The sequence below is a fragment of the Limulus polyphemus genome, unplaced genomic scaffold (assembly GCF_000517525.1).
Source record: "Limulus polyphemus unplaced genomic scaffold, Limulus_polyphemus-2.1.2 Scaffold592, whole genome shotgun sequence".
In the NCBI taxonomy this organism is placed as follows: Eukaryota; Metazoa; Arthropoda; class Merostomata; order Xiphosura; family Limulidae; genus Limulus; species Limulus polyphemus.
In genome coordinates this window covers 347,729-366,597 of record NW_013666202.1, presented here as the reverse complement: position 1 = coordinate 366,597, position 18,869 = coordinate 347,729, and the positions used below count along the sequence as shown (strand labels likewise).

The 18,869-nt window shown below is 32.9% G+C and overlaps 2 protein-coding genes across 14 annotated transcripts in view; one reads left to right on the top strand and one right to left on the bottom strand.

Annotated features, from left to right (window-relative positions):
• Window positions 1-1,428, top strand: part of LOC106459323 (PDZ and LIM domain protein Zasp-like) — a 78,845-nt gene extending 77,417 nt beyond the window's left edge. For all 10 annotated transcript variants that reach the window (XM_013918936.2, XM_013918935.2, XM_013918938.2 and 7 more), the window contains one exon: window positions 200-1,428. In XM_013918936.2, coding sequence (XP_013774390.1) covers window positions 200-277 — 78 coding nt within the window. In that variant the 3' untranslated portion in view covers window positions 278-1,428. The remainder of the gene's footprint in view (window positions 1-199) is intronic.
• An 854-nt stretch (window positions 1,429-2,282) lies between these two features.
• LOC106459321 lies at window positions 2,283-17,264 on the bottom strand. 4 transcript variants are annotated; one of them, XM_013918931.2, is made up of 6 exons: window positions 17,146-17,264; window positions 14,838-14,945; window positions 12,857-12,907; window positions 6,934-7,082; window positions 3,335-3,453; window positions 2,283-2,559 (listed from the first exon to the last, which is right to left on the bottom strand). In XM_013918931.2, the coding sequence occupies exons 4-6, from the start codon at window positions 7,061-7,063 to the stop codon at window positions 2,440-2,442; spliced, it is 369 nt and encodes a 122-aa protein (XP_013774385.1). In that variant the 5' UTR covers window positions 7,064-7,082; window positions 12,857-12,907; window positions 14,838-14,945; window positions 17,146-17,264; the 3' UTR covers window positions 2,283-2,439. The 4 variants fall into 4 exon arrangements, with proteins under 4 accessions (XP_013774385.1, XP_022241491.1, XP_013774386.1 ...); XM_022385783.1 differs by lacking the exon at window positions 12,857-12,907; XM_013918932.2 differs by lacking the exon at window positions 14,838-14,945 and having other exon boundaries at window positions 17,146-17,259.
• Window positions 17,265-18,869: the final 1,605 nt, after the last annotated feature.

The window sequence follows — 18,869 nt, the reverse complement described above, 5'->3', positions numbered from 1 at the left end:
TGGGTACCTTTCATGGACTCACAAAGGCTCATTCAGGAGGATTGAGATACAAGTTTAGTTTATAAACTTTAAATATACTGAATCCCTTAAAATATCAATTTACTGTTGTTCTCCGAGTGTTTCAAATGATGGTTGATACTTACCACAGGAACAACATTGCTTTGTTATTAAACTTAAGGCTTATTCTTTTTATTTTCAGATCTGTCATAAGAATCTTGAAGGCCAAAGTTTCTATGCCAAAGGTGGACGTCCTTTCTGCAAGGCCCATGCTCGATAATTGACCAGTCATATGGTACTAATTACATGGCTACTCAAACAGACTGTGTGTTAAACAAGGAAAAATCCCTAATTAGTGCAACCACCCCAATGTTGCTAGGTCAAATCTTAATTTTATAATGTTTGTTTAATAATATACTATGATGTTTGTGTTAAGGCTTGAAATAACTTATCAGTACTTAGTTAAGTATGGAATACAGATGAAAATTGAGGAAAATTTTAATTTATGAGTACACATGGATATCGGATGATTTAGCTTGAGAAAGTTTGTATGTGTATTTACTGTAAAGATATGCAAAAGTACTTAAATGGTGCTGATGTTACACTTACAAAACATTACTCTGAAACTTGCTATTTTAATTTTTTACCAATATGAAAGTAAAACTTTCATTAGTATGACAGCAACATATATTGGGTGTTCAAAACACTTAGTTATTTGTATTTTAAAACTTTTTGTTTGAAATTATAGGTGCTAAAATCTATTATCAATAATGTAAAAAACCATTATTATACATGCATACAAGTTGTTCTTTGTTACCTCTAACTTCTTTATTTGTTATGCAAGTTGTTTTAATTAAAAGAAGTTTATGTGTGCTTTTTTTCCTGTTGAAAGTTGTGGCAGTATTATTAGTAGCCAGTATATATATATGTTCAAGTTAAAATTAATTAGAATATCACTAATAGTGGCCCTTGTTTGTGAAAATCAAGTAAAATGAAACTTGTGTATGTGATTTTTGATTGATGTTTCTGTCAACTAAACTCTCACTGTTCCATTTCTTGCTTCACTATGTTGTCAAAAGCTTAATAAAGACAGAAGTGGTAAGTTTTAATTTCGAGTATGCAAAGTAAGTTTTTGTGGCATTAGAACAGCATCTCAAATGGGTAAATATGTCCATAATTTAGCCTTAATATACATAAGGTCTTGTGAACAACTTTACCCATTTGTTTATAAGTCATTAGTGAATTAAGTTCTCTGAAAAGAGAACACATTTACTTAAAAACATATAATTAAAAGGCAATTCTAGATCTGAGTTCAGTAGCAACAGCCTTTCATGAAAGATAAAACTGTTGAATATGTTAGAAGAGAAATAAACATTTCTCCTGCTACATCTTGTTTGTGGAAGAGGCTAAAATAAAAATATTTAAGTTCAATCTCTGTGTGACTTATGTCATTTTCCTATGAAATTATAAAACTGACATCACTTTAAACTACTAATATTGATGGGATGCTACAATCTTACTGTAAGTGGTAGTTAAAACAATGTGAAATGTCACTCTTAATGAATGACTAGATAAAACACAAGTGACATTCAACTTAAGGACTAAAATTAATGTCAAGTAATAAATAGATAACTGTTTCTCTTCCAATTTACTAACTTATTTTACTATTACTGCACATAAAACTTAACATAAAAACTTTTTTAAAGATACAATTGGTTCCAAATCCTACAATTTCATTGGAAAATGTTTTGATGAAGATTTGTACCTGTCATATCAAAACCTCAAAATAATTAGTCAGTTACATTATCCAAATAATTTTTAAGGTGCACAAAGCTTTAAGTAGTCTTAATGCAACTTAAAGCCTTACATATCTCCTCTGTGCTTACTGAAAAATATAAATAAAAACACTCAGTTATATAACATTTCTAAACAATACATTCTGTATTTATCTTGAGTTCCCTAACCTGATGTTAATGACAAATTGTAACTTAATATAATGTACAATTACACCAAGAATGTGGACTGCATATTGATAAAATTTAATGTTCAGTTATCTTATGTGTCTACTACAAAATGTACATGATAGTTAACAGATAGCAGAATGTCTTTTTTTTTATAAAACAGAAAGAGGATTAAATAAACTGAAACAAAATGTTTTTCAGTAATCAGGAATCTAAATTTTTATTGTGCCAACTTAACTCTTTTAATGATGTACTTTCTTAAAGACTACAAATACATACAATGTGTGCATTTTATACTGGCATAAAAAAAATACAAAGAAATGAACCATTTTAAAAACTTAAAACTTTATTGTCACTAAGATCCATGAAAATTCACAACTGAGTACCTGAATCTACAGTAATATAAAACAAGTTCAAACTTCAGGAGTCTGTTAAGTTTTCAAGGTTTTTATTTCAAGTTTCTAAATAAAGATTTCTTCTTCTATTTTAGTAAAGGATAAATCTTTAATAATCTATTAACTTGTGTAGGGGACATTTCTGTGTAATTCAATCCAGGTACCAGGCCAAGGCTTTCCTTTTTACGTTTTATTTGAAGGTTTTTCTGTAGAAAGAACAAAACACTTGAAATACTGCACATACAGAAACTAATCAACACCACTATAATTTTGTTTTATTTATAAAAATAATATCTAAAATACCAGTTTAATTACATGACATCTATCCAAAATTGGTGCTATATAAAAATAGAATGCTAGATTAAACAAATATTTGTATGATATGAATTTATATAAACTTTAAAAGCACAACAATTCCACTACCACTTTTATAATATGAAGGTAAGGTACGTGTATTATTAAATCTGTGTACATACATACAAGAAGAAAACTTGCCAACCTTTTTTTTATGTTCACAATTATCTTTTAACAATACCTATTCACAGAAGCTGAAGGTAATGACTATACTAGTAGGTGTCTAGCACAATACATACACTGAAGCAATGAACTATATTACCATGTGTGTAGTAAAACATTATCCACAGTTTGGAGAAGTTGAAGTTACCAACAATTGTATCACTATCAGTTTAAAAAAAAAATTGCTGAAGATATCAACAAGTATACTACCAATGCTTTATTTAGTACAAGGTTAATCTATCAACAATTATACCACTATGGGTCTAATATCACATTAATCAACAGTTTACAAATGCTGCAACTGCAAACAGAAAGGCAATAATAAAATTAACAATTAATTTATACCTCTAAAGCGTCTTGCACAAGTTTTTTCTGTGACCATACAAATCAGCTTTAACAGATGGCCTAGCTCAATTTTATATTTATCACAATACAAGTGTTTTACTAAGTTTATTACACACTCACCAAATGATTGACATAACATGTCTGAAAGGCTTGCATTTCTTTACCACATTTTGACTGATCAAAATCATGACCTCTAAAGCAGCTCAACATATTCATCATCTCGGGTAGGCAACAAACTTCTGCATAACAGGCACAAGAAAAATCAATTGAAAAAAAACTTGTATAACACATTTTACATTCAAAATTTTCTCATTTAACATATATAATAACTTTACTGAAATTAGAAAATGCATCCAATATTTTTATGGTTTTATTCAATGATAATACATGTCAATTAATTGCTACTTAGCAGAACATTAAATTAATATTTTTGGATTTAAAATAAATTTCACATACAGAAATATGAAAGAGATAAGACCAGTTTTGGCTGAAGTCATCGAAGCCAGAGCAGCTGGTTGAGGTACCACAACTAAAAGAGGAGAAGTTTGGTACTGAGAAGAGTGGCAAAGACATCAATCATTGGCATGCTCAACTGGGAACAGATCATGATTGTAAATATGACAGGCTGTCAAATAAACCTGATGTGAATAAGCTTAAAACAGAAAGTTCCAATATGGGAAAGAAAAGGTCCCTGGCATGAGTACTAACCTGATGAACAATATGGGAAATGATTATAGAATTGTCAGAGTTATAAACAAGATTAAGGAGGAAATAGGAACATGCCTGATGGGGTGGTGAGAATTCCAGAAAACTGATGTGAAAGGTACACTCCACAGGAGATCAAACCCATGGAGTCATCAGTAGACATGTCTCAACCCATAAGAGGTGTGTAAGTGAAGAGGTGGAGATACCGACAATGGCAACAGTGGGATGCCAGCCATAGTATTGGTAAAATCCAGCTACCAAGACAGATACTCAAGAAGAGAAGGCAGCAGCATCAAAAATGAGGACAGAAGATCACAAGAGAGGTTCCACTGGTTCCTCAAAATCCTTTGAAGAAGAATCATGTTAGCCTGACCTAGAGAGATAAGATGCTCTATAGGCATGAGTCCCTAAAAGAGATAGAATCTCAAGAAAGTACAGGAAAGGTTAAAAGCCGAGGTGACTAGATGCTTCATGTCTTGTAGATGAATTGTAGAAGACTAAGCGCAACCAAGTTGGAGACAGGAACGACTTGTAAAACTAGACCAGCAAGCCACCTCTTACAAGAAAAGTGATATGGCTGAAATGGAGGCCTCCTAAGAAGTGGTAGGTAGGAGCCAATCATCTACATAATAATGGAATTAAAATCCAATACTGTGGATATGGTGAGCAAGTGCTCCCATGTCTCAGTTGAGGAACCACCAAACAGTGGTTGGGAGAATAAATGACAACAACATAAGGTCAGTTACCCCCAGTCCTTTTGGGGACAAGAAAAACAAAAGAATAAAACACTGGGGAGGGGCAAACAACCCTCATGTCTAAGCCTAGAGATGCAGAAGAAGCTACAGATCAGAACAAGTGAAAAAAGGAACAGGAAAAGTTGACACAAGGTGAAGAAACAAGAAGTAAAAAGAAAAGCTGTGTATAAAGACCTGAATTACCCCAATCAGATGCAAAATGAATCCCAAAGATTGGATGGAGGGAGCCAACAATGGTATATGTGACAGCCAACCTAATGGGAGGGGAACAGTGAGAAGAAGTAGAGAGACAAGAAATGGGAAAAGACAGAGAGGTGGAGAGTTCACAGAGTTGAGGAACTGGAATGGACTCACAAGGATGTGAGAGGCAAGAAACCATGGAGTAAAGGGGGGGATTGATGTCAAGCAGCTTTGGCCTGAGTCTCCAAGGTGTTAAGAAAACCTCTGAAGACCTTAGGATGAAAAACAGTAGCCAGATATATGTCATGGAGATAAGAATGGGGAAGACAAATGTTAGAAAGAAAAGTATCACATCCCAGAAGCCCAACAACAAAGAAGCCATGTAAGCAGGGCCAAAGCAGAAGATGAAACCCTGGCCAATGTATTGAAAAAGACCAACAGTAGATCCTCAGAAATCCTATCAGGATCACACTCTAGGGCTTCAAATAGGACACGTAACAAAGGAGATGAGGAAGAAAAAGGTAAAGATGAGAAAAGTAAGCACTAGAAAATATTACTGTAGTCAGGAGGTCAGCACCCCAAGTAGTTAAAAGGGATTAGGAATCCAACAAAGGAAAAGTGGAATGGCCATAAGCAATAGCGAAGGGATCCTGAAGTTGAGGAAAATGAGGCATTTGAAATCCTCAGCATAAGAGTCATGTAGTAAGGGGTGGGAAAAATTAAAAGATCTAGGATAAAGATAAAGAACAAATCTGAGTAACCAAATCTACAAAGAGATTTAGTGGAGTAACATTTTCCTCAAAAGGTAAATAGGAATCTATTGCAAACTCAGGAGGTAGAAATGCTGATAAAAGTCAACACCCTCATGGTCAGGTATAGATAGAGAAGAATGCACTTCTGATGTAGGGACAGGAAGATGAGGCAATAAGACAGCAAAGAACCCACAACACCATGAACTATGCTGGTAATGTCTTCAACAGTCAATAAGCCTCAACTGGCTATAGACATAGCAGAGCAATGTCAACAATTTCACAAGAACCTCAGATGAAAATACTATTCACTGTCACTTGAGAACTTATGGTCGAGTAATTCTCCAGATCAAGAATTTGTTTTATAGTTACTTGGTGGTGATGCAACTATAAACTGAAATTAAAACAAGCTAAAAGAAAACAAAAAAAAAGTGAACACTGAAAAGGTAGCGTTAATCTCACAAAACTGAATAAGTTTAAACATAAAAAAAACATGGCTGTTAAAGACAATGCCAATGAAATTTTGAGTGCATGTACTCGTGGGGAGCTACTGCACAAGAACAATATTTCATCCTTCTATTGGTGAAAAACTACTGTCACATGATGATTAGATCATGCACAAGTGCAGTTCATGTTAAAATATGTCTTGAAGGAGAGACAGGTCAAGGCTAGTGCATGTGCAAAACCTCAAAAATAGACATGTGAGTTATAGCTAGAAATGTGCACAGAGGTAAATGAATCATTATGGAATAAAATAGAGATCGCAAAGTATTAGCTTCAATATTAATTTGAATTTCAGAATTCACAGCAAGAATGAGAACAAACCATGATTACAGCACAATTGTCAACAAGAATATCTCAATTGTGGCAGGAAAGCAGAGCTTATGTAAATTTTGATGCATGCATAGTAAGTTACATGAAATGTTGGAGAATGGAGAATTCTCGGTAAGCTGGTACATGCACTGCATTGCATCAGGAGCATTTAGAATCCAAAGTCACATATTTATTAACAGCATGAGAGCAACTCAATAAGAACAGACTATCAGTATATCAAAGTAAATCCTCCAGATAGAAAAATGCAGAGGGGAATCAGTAAAGGTTTCTTAATGCTGCACACTCCTCCCCTGTTTTTGTACCTTTTTTTTTTGAAAGCAGGTTATATCTTAGGGACAAAATGAAGAAGAGAAATAAAGTTAATCATTATTGTGAAAACTGGATTCCAAACTATAATATGTTTTAATGATAAGCAAACTGGGTAATCTGGTGAACAATTCAGAAAGTGTTTTGTGACCAAAAGCTAAAAATACATTGAGACCACAAGTCTACTTACCATTATCTGCTCCACTTTTACCAGAAATTCTGTTTTTTAATGCCAATGGGAGAATCTCCTGGAACTGAAATGGAGGAATAGCTGGCCTTCTACCTGGTTTTCTCAGCAATGGTGCAGTAAGACGAGTCATTCTGATATTTGATCAAATTCTACAAAAGTTTAAAAAAGTAACATACATATTATAATACCGATCAGTTCAATTGAAATTATATATTATTTCATGGAATACGTAATCATCAACACTGACATAAACGTTTCATTTTCTGTTTTTAACCCACTATTTCATGCATTATAAGATATGGTGGAAAATTTCACACAAAAAAAAGCTTTTGTGAAATATATTTTCATAAGTTATAAATGGGTATGTTACCTAGAAGTATGAGCATCCAACTATAGAATTGAAGCATTTGTCACCTGTATGTCACAATGTACAATAGAGGATTAATATTAAGAAAATAATAGCTTCAAGAAAGCACAGAGTAGGCTTACAAATTTTGAATACATTTTCCAATAAATGAATGAAAAACTATGACATGTTGAAAACTTTCAGAATCCATAACACATTAAAGTATTGACAGTAATTCCATGCAAATTTAATATATATATTATTTTAAATATTTCTCAAAAATTTTCTAGTTATAATGAAGGGTAGATTTTGACCTCCATTACTGAATTAAGGTTTAAACATTTGATAGGACTAATTTGCATAATTTACTGATTATGTCATCATAACTGTTAGTTTATGCTTGAATGAAAACCCATTTATTTTACACATAAAACATTCATATGTAGTTAAAACTATGTTCTAAGGAAGTTTTTAAATTTTGAAAAAAATCACACTGTTTAAGTACATGTTTGTTGCTACATGCAATATTCATATAGCTACATACAGTAACCTTGCATTGCAAGAACACCCTATTGCACCCAATTAAAATAATTTCAGTTGACTTAAGCAAAACAAATCTTTATTTAATAGTCACCATGCCAAGCAGGTTAACAGTAAAAATCTTTTTCTTTAACGTACAATTGTTGATTAATTAAACAAAGATAAATAAACATCAACACAGAACACTAACAGTTTGATTAAAAAATAAACATGGATCTTCAACTATAACAATTAATTATAAAAAAACTGTTTTTGTCAACCACATTTTGTTTTAACAATGTCATTAATTAATTAAACATACACCATGAGGAGGGTGTGTGTTGAGTTACACTGGTGCTCCTTTTTCAACATTAAAATCATTAGTGTTTACATAAATTTTAAATTCCATAATTATTTCATTATGTCTTATGTCTTGTATACTAGGTATTTAGTCCATTTTATTGAAACAATGCTGCTGTTAACCTTACCACCCTGTGCTCCATCACAATGGTCTATTCTAATGCATGGAACGAACACCTACTTATAATGTTTTGGTGGTGTGCATGTGTTGTTTTTTTCATTTTATTACATTAAATTTTGTTTATGTAATGGACATTAAGCACATTAAAAACTCTAATTTTCCCTATAACTGATGTTTAATGTGTGAATACTACTCAAACAAACTAAATAATAAAAATAGATAAATAATCAGTGTCAAAAAATAAAATGAAATAAATAATGTTGTGTTATGAATTCTTGCCCTAAAAATCTTGTTTGTAAATGATGCAAGTAAAAATTACAGTAATTACAATTCACTTGCTTAATCTGGTTTATACCATAATAGCTGTTATTCATGAAAACTGAAGATGTATGTAGTGCCCAGACCACACCTGTGTTTGTTGTATCCCACCTAGACTGAAGAGCCCTAGTATTGGGTCTCATCAACACTGGATATAGCAGATGTACTGTGGTTGACACATTATAATGATGATTATAAGATGGCTGGGTTATTAAATATTGCTTTTTCTTCAGTTTTTACTAACAAAGATATAAGCAGTATTCTACATCTTGAATAGTTGATAGATGGAAATGAGATCAAACAATATGACTGTATTAATTCTTTTGTTTTGTAGGTGATAGCTTTCTAAATAAAAATATTCTTCATTTATAATCCAAGAGATAGTATTTCTCCAAAAGTTTTGAATAAGGTTAAATATTGGATATGTGAGCCACTTGCTACTATTTTTTGTCAGCCCTCAAATAGTGGGCAGGTACCAGAGGAAATTAGCTAAATTCACTCCTCTTTTCAAGGGAGGTAATAAAAATTGTCCCAGTAATTATAGATCCATTAGTCTTACATTGGTTGTGGGAAAGTCTGTTAAAAGATGCCTTGCAAAGTCATTTAACAAAGTTTAAACTTTTATTGGATAGTCAACATGGTTTCACTAAGGGAAAATCTTGCCTTACAAATCTTTTGATATTCTTTGAAAAGGTTACTGCTTATGTGGATAAGGGTGTAGACTTTGTGTATCTGGATTTTAAGGAACCATTTGTCAATGTACTACATAAAAGGCTTGTATAAAAAAATATCTCTATAGGTATTGGGGATAAGTTAGCAAATTGGATAGAAGAGTGACTGGATGTAATAAAGCAGAGAGTTGTTACAAATGGAGTTCAGTCAAACTGGATTAATGCCACAAGTGGGGTACCTCAGGGCCCAGTCTTAGGACCTTTGCTATTTTTGATTTACATCAATGACAAAGATGAAGGAATAGTCAATAAATTACTTAAATTTGCAGATGATATTAAAGTCTTGGGTGTTGCTAGCTGTGAAGAGGATTCTGCTGATTTACAAAAGGATTTAGATCAGTTAGTTAGTTGGGTAAATAAATGGCAGATGGGCTTTGATTATAATAACTGCAAGATAATGCATATGGAGTATAATAATTTGAATTATAAGCATAATTTGGATGGGAACTTTAACAGTGTTATGAAGGAAAGGGATCTTGGTGTAACAGATGATCAATCTCTAAAGCCATCCAAGCAGTGTGCTGTTGCTAGTGGTAGGGCAAATAGGATTTTTGGTTATATCTATAGAAATATTGAATATACAAGTCTAAAGAGGTTATACTTTCATCATACAGGTCATTAGTTAGGCCACATTTGGAATATTGTGTTCAGTCTTGGACTCCTTACCTTTGAAGGACATTGAATTGTTAGAAAGGGTTCAGAGAAGGGTTACCAGAATGGTGCCTGGGATGGAGAGATTGTACGAGGAGAGGTTGAAATTTCTAAAATTGTTTTCTCTTGAAAAAAGAAGAGTTAGAGGGGATCTGATTGAGGTGTTAAAGATTGTAAAGGGAATTGATAGTGTTGATGCATCATCTTTTTCCATATTTAATAGTGAGAATAGTAGGACTAAGGGACACAAATATAAATTTTGGCAAGGGAGAAGTCATCTTCAGCTAAGACAGTTTCATTTTTCGAACAGGGTGGTTGGCCTTTGGAATGGGTTACCTTCAGATATTGTAGAGGCAGTAAATTTAATTGAGTTTAAGAAAAGCTTGATAAGTATATGAATGAAAAGGGCGGCTTTAAGATGTTTTTTTTTTCAAATTTATAATAGTTTATTTTAGAGGAATTGACAGCTGAGATGGAACAATTGGTCTTGATTCTAGGATATATTTATACTCTTTTATTATTCTTACTAAAATTACATCATACCTTGCCTTTTCCACTTTATTACTCATAATTATAGTTTTCACTTCCTCATCATGTGTATGAAATAAAAACATGAAATTATATTTCTATTTGTATTAAATGTTTTTACATGGTTCATTATCAATTTGTTTTATAATTTTGTCATTTTCTCAGTCACCATCTGCACAATCAGGTAATATTATTTCCTTATTTTATTTATTAATTAGCCTATTAACAAAATCACATTGTTTTTTTTTACATCCCTTTATCTTAAAAATTCATTTGTAAAATATTTTTTCCTGATCTTAGCTTTTGAATAATTATATTTCTATAGTTATTAAAACTATGTTCATAATATTTATTAAATGGATATTTTTATATGCTATAGCTTTTATCCATTATGTTAAAAAAATTCAAAAAAGAAAACTGAAACAAGTGAGCTAATAAAGCAAAGTTTGTTAATAATCCAGATGACCTTTTGACATCACTATTAGATGTTCTGACCCTAATCAAGATCCTAGAAGACAAGGAAAGTATGGATAACGAATAGCATGCAGAGCAGGAACTGCAGACCTTTACTGAAATTGTTAGATGTTGAGAATCATCCCACAGCAGTGATAATGAGGCTGGTAGATACAGTATCAATAACAATGAAGAGGAAAGAGGAGTAATTGAAGAATCATCATCTTCTACTAAACCTAAAAAGTGGTCAAAAAGAAATATTATCACTCCCAGTTTAGCAGCAGCTATAGCTAGAACCAAGTTGAGTGACAGAAGAGCAACAGATGTGCAGGAACTAACCATCAACCTTTCTTTGATCCAAAGATCTTGACATCACTTCCATAAAGAACTTAAGAAAAACTTAAAGGAACAGCTCCAGCCAACATTCTCACATGTAGTTCACTGGGATAGCAAGCTTCTTCACGATCTTGCAGGGGAAGAGTATGTGGATCTATCTTCTGCCAATGATTCTGTCTGGAGCAAGAACAAACCAATTCCTAGGTGTTCTAAAGTTGATTTATGATCACTGAAAAAGCTCAAGCTTCTCTGTGGCACTGATGCTGGACGAGTGGGATCATTGATCATATAAAGGCAGTTTGCTCTGATATAACAGCAAGCAACACTCGTCACAGAAATAGAGCATGTGTGCTGTTAGAACAAAGATTAAACAAGAATGTATTTGGTATGCGGGTATCATACTATATGGGGCTTTCCACTGGTCCAGTTACTGCAATTTTCAATTGATTCCACCAATCTTGGGAATGCATGAACCAGTACAGTTATGACACTGCAGCTGACCATGATGAAATAGCAAAAGCCACAGTGTCATTGAGTTTGCTGTAAGACCATTTCAGGTCAGCCAAACAAGAGACAATTATCAGGAGCTTCTTGAACTAGCCGTAACCTTTCATGGTGGCATCCCTTTTGATGGAGTGCAACTTAAAGCACCTGGAGCATTGCATCATGCACAATGGATGGCCAAGGTATTATATGCCCTCAAAATTTGAATGTTTATGTTTCAAGTTCACTGGCCATGACATCTGTATCTTTGTTGTTTCAGGCAATCTTAGGTCATGAGTCACTGTTCTCAATGCCATTTCTGCTCTTTGCAATGATCTTAACTTCCTACAGTGTCTTGTTTAGTATAAGAAAGTGAATTCTTCTCTTTCAAAATCTGCCTGTCAAAAATTTGTTGGGCATCGATGGTATCTCAGCGAGGAACTCTTTATTTTAGCATTCTTTGATTTAGTGATAACCACAGAGACAAAATGAGTAATGGTAAATGTACCAAATGAGAAGGAAGGCATGGATGAACAACCTCCAAAGTGCATCCAGCTGAATATCAGGTACACAACAGACTTCTTCAGGTGCCTCGAAATTCCATCTGGATTTCTGGATTATGACCCAGAGTTATAGGAGTTCAGAGAGGACCACAGGGAGGCATTGGAAAATAGTTCAACACCTGAATGTAGTAAATGAGAATGTTGAAAAGAGTGTGGTCCTTATTGAAAAGTATAATGCCACCATAACAAAGAAAAAACAGAAAAAAATATTCCTTTAAGTTGTGCAGAATTATAGAAGAGTTCAACACTTAAATGTAGTAAATGACAATACTGAAAGGGATGTGGCCATTAATGAGAAGTATAATTCCATCATAACAAAGAAAAAAAAAACAGAAAAAATTGTTCCTTCAAGTTATGCAGGATTATAGAAGACTCTTTCCTAATCCCAAAAAGAGAATACAAAAACAATGCAAAAGTAAATAACCACACCAAAACCTTATGAAAATAATAATATACTTTAAATAAATCATTTATAGTGCATAACAAATATGTTTTTATATCACATAGTACATACCTTTCCAACCAGGCCACTGCAGTCTAGAACTTCATCCTCATTGAGCAACCTCTAAATATGGTATAAAATTTATGAACTTTGACATTTAATGTTTTTTTTTTGTACATTGGAACAAAATTAGGGAGTGAGAACTTTAGAATTTTTAACCTGAAATTTTACCTCCAAATAAGAACCAACCTGATAACTACTTATAATTTAGTATTTCTAATTTCACATTCACAGTAAATGAAAAAAACATGTAAATCATCCTAAAATCATTAAAGAACATACAGCAAGTGTTGACTTAACCAAGTACACCGGATAACAGTCCTTCATATTAAAAAAAAAAAAATGCACAAGGGCTGTAAACAGCTCCCCACCAAACAGTCCATAGGGGCTGTTAGGAGGCTGATGCTGTATCTTGATTTTTTGTTTACGGAATTGGACAATAAAAGTTAAGTTGTATTGACTGAAGTCTAGTGCATTTCTATCAATAAAACAAAGTTCGACTGACTAAACTGAAACATATTCACAGCATGCCATTGAACTATGACAATTTCCAATCAATATGGCAGCCCTTGCAGCCTCATGTTATGCAGAAAATAGTTCATCAACTGTAGCATAGCACAATCAAATTTGCTAAAACTTTTCTTGCTAGTCTAAATTTGATAATAATTAATATCTAGTTTTGTAATTAAACCTTGAAACATTGACTTAGTTCCTCACTTACAAATATTTGATGTCTACATGCAACAAAATAGTTAAAAAATGTCATATTACTACGTAAGTAACATTGCTTGTCTAGGCCAATTACAATTAAATTATCAAAGTCATAGCAGCCAACAAGGTCACACAAAGTTGTCTGTGTACATAAAGAAAAGTTGATTGCATGGCTAAAGCCATGACACATAATAACAGGATCCAAATTCAGAAGTATTTATTTCATGGTTAGAACAAAAGGACCAGTAATGGACCCAAATTTCAGGCATCATGACAGACTTAATGAGAGCTCTGACAAGCCCTCACAAAACTCATTTTACCTGTGCTTTTAAGCATCAGTGTGGTGACATCCACCAAACATAAAGAACTGCAACAGACAATCAACATCTTAAAATGAATGAACGAGAATAACCTTCAAATACTTTCTGGAAATCTGGTATATAAAGTAGCATTAAAGAGCATATGTTGACTGATATTAATTACGACATGTAATGCTGAATCATTACAATAACAGTCAAACTTTTAAAAATATGATGTACACTTGTAGTTGGTAGTTAAGTGTAATGTTGTTTTCTTTGTCCTGCATATTGGAAAGTTAGTCTTTTGATCAAAGAAAGTTCCTTACACATAATTCAAAATCAACACAGTGATGATTTTAGCTAATTTAATGTTCTTACATATAATGATTAGAATACACAGTTTTATCAACTGGGTATTCTTGTTGTTAGAGATAATTTTGGTCATAATCCGAATAATATCTCATGAAGTTCAGCCAGCTGAAACAATTCCAGTTAGTATGCTAATAACACAAAATAATCCTCATAAAATGAATAATAATAATAATGATAAATTTAAATAATGACAATAGATATAATTAGTATTCTAACCACTACTGTTTATAAAAATAACATTAAAATACATGTAATTTAATGAACATAAACACTACTGGTATACTTCACATACTGTCATGTTTAAAGGCATCTGACAATGCAACTTCAGAACAGATTGATAATAGAGATAAGTTACTATGACATGTTACTGTTTAACTACAGTCACATAGCAGGAACGTACAGCTAGTACAGCAAAAAACTAATGTTTTTATGTTAATTAAAAAAAAAAATTACTTTGAACTTGCTTCACCATTAAATATTACAAGTTTAAAATACATTATCAAAGAAAAAGAGGTTTCCCTAATTTAGCCATATCTAAACAGAATCTTACAAGTCAGAATTGGTAGTATACAGTATGAGGTTTTACTTTTATCTTTATGACATTCACCTACCTAAGAGTAACAATCTGACTTTCAGTATCAGGACTCTTTCCCCAAATGCCTGTTACTGTTGAATGACACTCTCTCTCTCTCACAGTGTATGCTGATTATGGCACCAAACTATAAATGATTTCATAATATTTATCATAATTTTTACAATAAGTCTTTGCATTACAATTTATAGAATTAAAAGATAGCAAGTTTGATTTGTAACCCTGAGAAGTTGCTTGGAGAAAATATTTGGGGAATTTACAATAGGTATGTTAATACAAAGCTTGTTTGAAAAAGACAACAAAAAATTTGATCTGATAACATTTAACTAATATTTTTAAAAGAGGTAAGAACTTAATTTTTCAACTGTTTGCTTTCAATGGCACTGAACTGGGGGGCAAGAGCCATATAACTGGAGAGAGGCTAATGTTACTCCAATTTTTAAAGGGAGAGACAAGCACTATCCAAGAAATTTTGAGATATTCATGTTTTGAGAAAAGTGAGAAGTTTCTGACAAACACACTTTGTATGGACATTTGATGAAGTATAAAAAAACTTCAGACAACCAACTTGGCCAAACAAAGGGAAGATCCTGCCTTAGCTATTTCCTATGGATGTTACTTCTTATGTGGAATTAAAGGAGTTGATTTGGTTTGCACGAATTTTCAGGATGTTTCTTATATAAATACTACTTCAAAAATTAGAGAGAAAATTACCTCAGTCATTGTACTGGATAATTTAGTTAAATGAGTGAAAGATGGCTGGTTGGGAGGAAGCAAAAAAGATATTAATGGAGTTCAAACTAACTGGACTAATGTTACAAATGATATTCCCCATGAATCTATGCTGAGAGGCTATTCCACATTTACATTAACAACACTGTTTGGACCATAGTTGGGAAATTTAAGTTTCCCAGTGTCATAAAAATCTTAGATTTGGATGGCTTTGGTGAGGATACTATGATTCCCATTTCAAAGTGTTTGATTTTGTACCAGTGAAGAAACATTATTTTGTGCCTTCTGAACTCAAAATGTCCATTTTCTTATTTATTTTTGATGTTTTTCTTTTACTTTCAACCTATTTTCATTTAACCTCCATCATTTTGTACCCCCCCCCAAAAAAAAAAACTATCTCTTTTTGTTAAGTACTCAATGAGTTCTGTTGGCAATATCAATTTTTTATATGTATTTTATTGGTATTGTAACACTTTCTCCTAACTAATAGTGGCATCTCATTATGGAACTTTTTCCAAAATATGTAATTTTGTTCTTTTTGTACGTGTGTATTCTTTCTCTGTTAAACTTATTTTTATCAATTATGACATTATTTTCATTCCTAAGATATCTGGTGTCTATTTTTAGATAAAATTTAACTATGAAATTAGACTTTTATTCAAGTATAACAAGTTCTAACAATAACATTAAATTTAATAAATTTAGTCAGTAAATCACACTGTAGACTAGTATTTATTATAATTTAATATTAACAGTAATATCCCAAGTAATAAGTTAGTGCTAAAAAGCAAAATGGTGGTAACTAAGCAACTTAGCTGTACTAGTAGAACCAAGTAATACTAATTACTATTAATACTATCTTTCTTTCACTGAAAGTTTCAGTTTTACTACTAGTAATACTTATAGTAATGCTACTACTAGTAGTAGTAACACTAATACATAAAATATAATATAATGTTCAGGGACAACAAGGGACCTATTGATCCATCTTGGCTGTCCCATCCTCTAAACTAAAAGTATTAAAAACAAAATCTTAAAGCCAGCCCTTATCATTCATATAGCTATCAAGCTTTCTCTTACACTCAATTAAATTTACTGCTTCCACAACATCTGAAGGCAACCCATTCCAGAGACCAACCACCCTGTTAGAAAAATAAAACTGTCTAAGCTGAAGATGACTCCTACCTTGCTACAGACAAGGTTATATCTGTGTCCCCTGGTCCTACTTTTCTTGCTGTTATATTATATGAAAAAATATGACATATCAACACTATTTCCTTTGCAATCTTAAACACCTCAATCAGATCCTCTCTAACTCTTCGTTTTCATGAGAAAACAAATTCAAAGATCTTAATCTCTCCTCATATGACAAACCCTCCATCCCAGGCATCATTCTAATTTCTAGTGACCCTCCTTTGAACCATTTCGAACAATTCAAATTTCAATGTCCTTCCTAAGACATTACGACATTAGCAATAGCAACACCAAAGACCTTAAATTAAAAGTTTAAAACGGGATTACTACAACAGTAACACACGCAAACCATTATTATTTTAAAATTGAAGTTAAAAATATTTAAACTTAATTTTCCTTACATTATTTCATAAGCTTCCGAAATTCACATACAAATCCGAAATGTTTTCAAAGTTTACACCACAAATACTTCCCCATCTCAGGCAAAAGAGGTAACTCTAATAACACTACAAGGACCTCTGTCGTAATTATGGTAAACTAAATGAAAATGAATAAAATGGCAGGAATAAAGGTGAAAATCTGGAGTGTTCACAAACAGACCTTTCTCTTCACCCTACGGGTCCCCCATTGGCACAGCGGCATGTCTGCGGACTTACAACAGCAGAAACAGGGTTTCGAAACCCTTGGTTGGCAGAGCACAGATAGTCTATAGCTTTATGCTTAATTACAAATAAAATCATTCTGTGATAAACTAACTTGGAATAAAAATTGAAAGATTTGAAAAACGGCTAGAAGTGTTGGTTTTAACCCGATATTACATTATTTTGTTTTGAAGAACATCAATGGCAAAGAGATTCAATTATTTAACAATTTCAAATGTACTTCTACTATAAGAGTTACTGTTACTTCTTTGTTAAGAATTTTTCTACATTATATTGTTACGTCTCTGTTTGTTAATTGACTTTTCCGTAACTTCGTTCCGACGAAACTTAACTTTTACTTAATAAAACTGGTTTATTCTTTCCGAATATAACTTTACCGATACACTCAACTTCAACAATCGCGCTAAAACAAACGCTAATCAACGAACGTCAACAATACTTCTGACTGCAGTTCAATTACTCACTATCTATACACACATTACCTTCCCCTCTTTTATATACCAGCCTACCCTATATCTAGTAAGAACTAGAACTTTCGCCAAAGTACATGATAGTTCTAGAAACGTTGCGTCACAGTAGTCATGTGACTCGATGACGCAACAATATTTATTTTCTACTACGTAAGCAAGGCCCTACAATTTATTCAAATCTTATATAAAAAGAAAAAACTTATTATTATTATTATAAGAAAAATAGTTTGAGTTCTTATTTTCACAGTCAGTGTTTACTGTTTAAGCTCTCGATTTCTCTCTTAGAGTTTGTGGTGTCCCCTGGTAGAAGAGCAGTGAGTTTATGGACTTATAACGCAAAAGGGCGGGGATCGATTCCCCACTGTGGAAACAGAAAAAAGCCCAAACAGGCTTTGCTCTAAAACAAACAAACATAGAGTTGTGGTACTTTTAGTTTGGTTTATTTCGGATATTCATTCCCTCAAAGCTACACAAAAATTATATGCGCTGATAGATGAGAGAGAAAACAGAATCAACACCCACAATCACCAACTTTTGAGCTCTTCTAATTGAAAATTGTTAGTTGACTGTTACTCTTATAGCTCATTTGCGGCCTCAAAGTGCGAATCTACCACTCTGGTAGGTTGATCACCAGGCCACACTCAACCCGACCTATTTACATCTTGCTTCTGTTTTCTTCTAGCGCCATCACCGTGTTGATTTTGAAATGTTTGGAAGTGATGTTCTCCATACTTTTAACTATGGTGTTACGACAGCGGAAGTCACGTGACTCTGGTAACACGTAATGAGTTCTAGAAAGATCGGGAACATCACCAATAATACAGTACTTTCTAGGCGCCCTCTATTCTTGTATATAAGTGCGCCAGACAATTAAACGGAATTGGAATAACAGACAGAGAGATTGAAGATATAGACCGACAATTGAGTCAAGCGCGGTAGTAAGGAAAATGCGTGAATCATTCGTTGAGAATTGTGTTTAAGTTAAAGTCACTG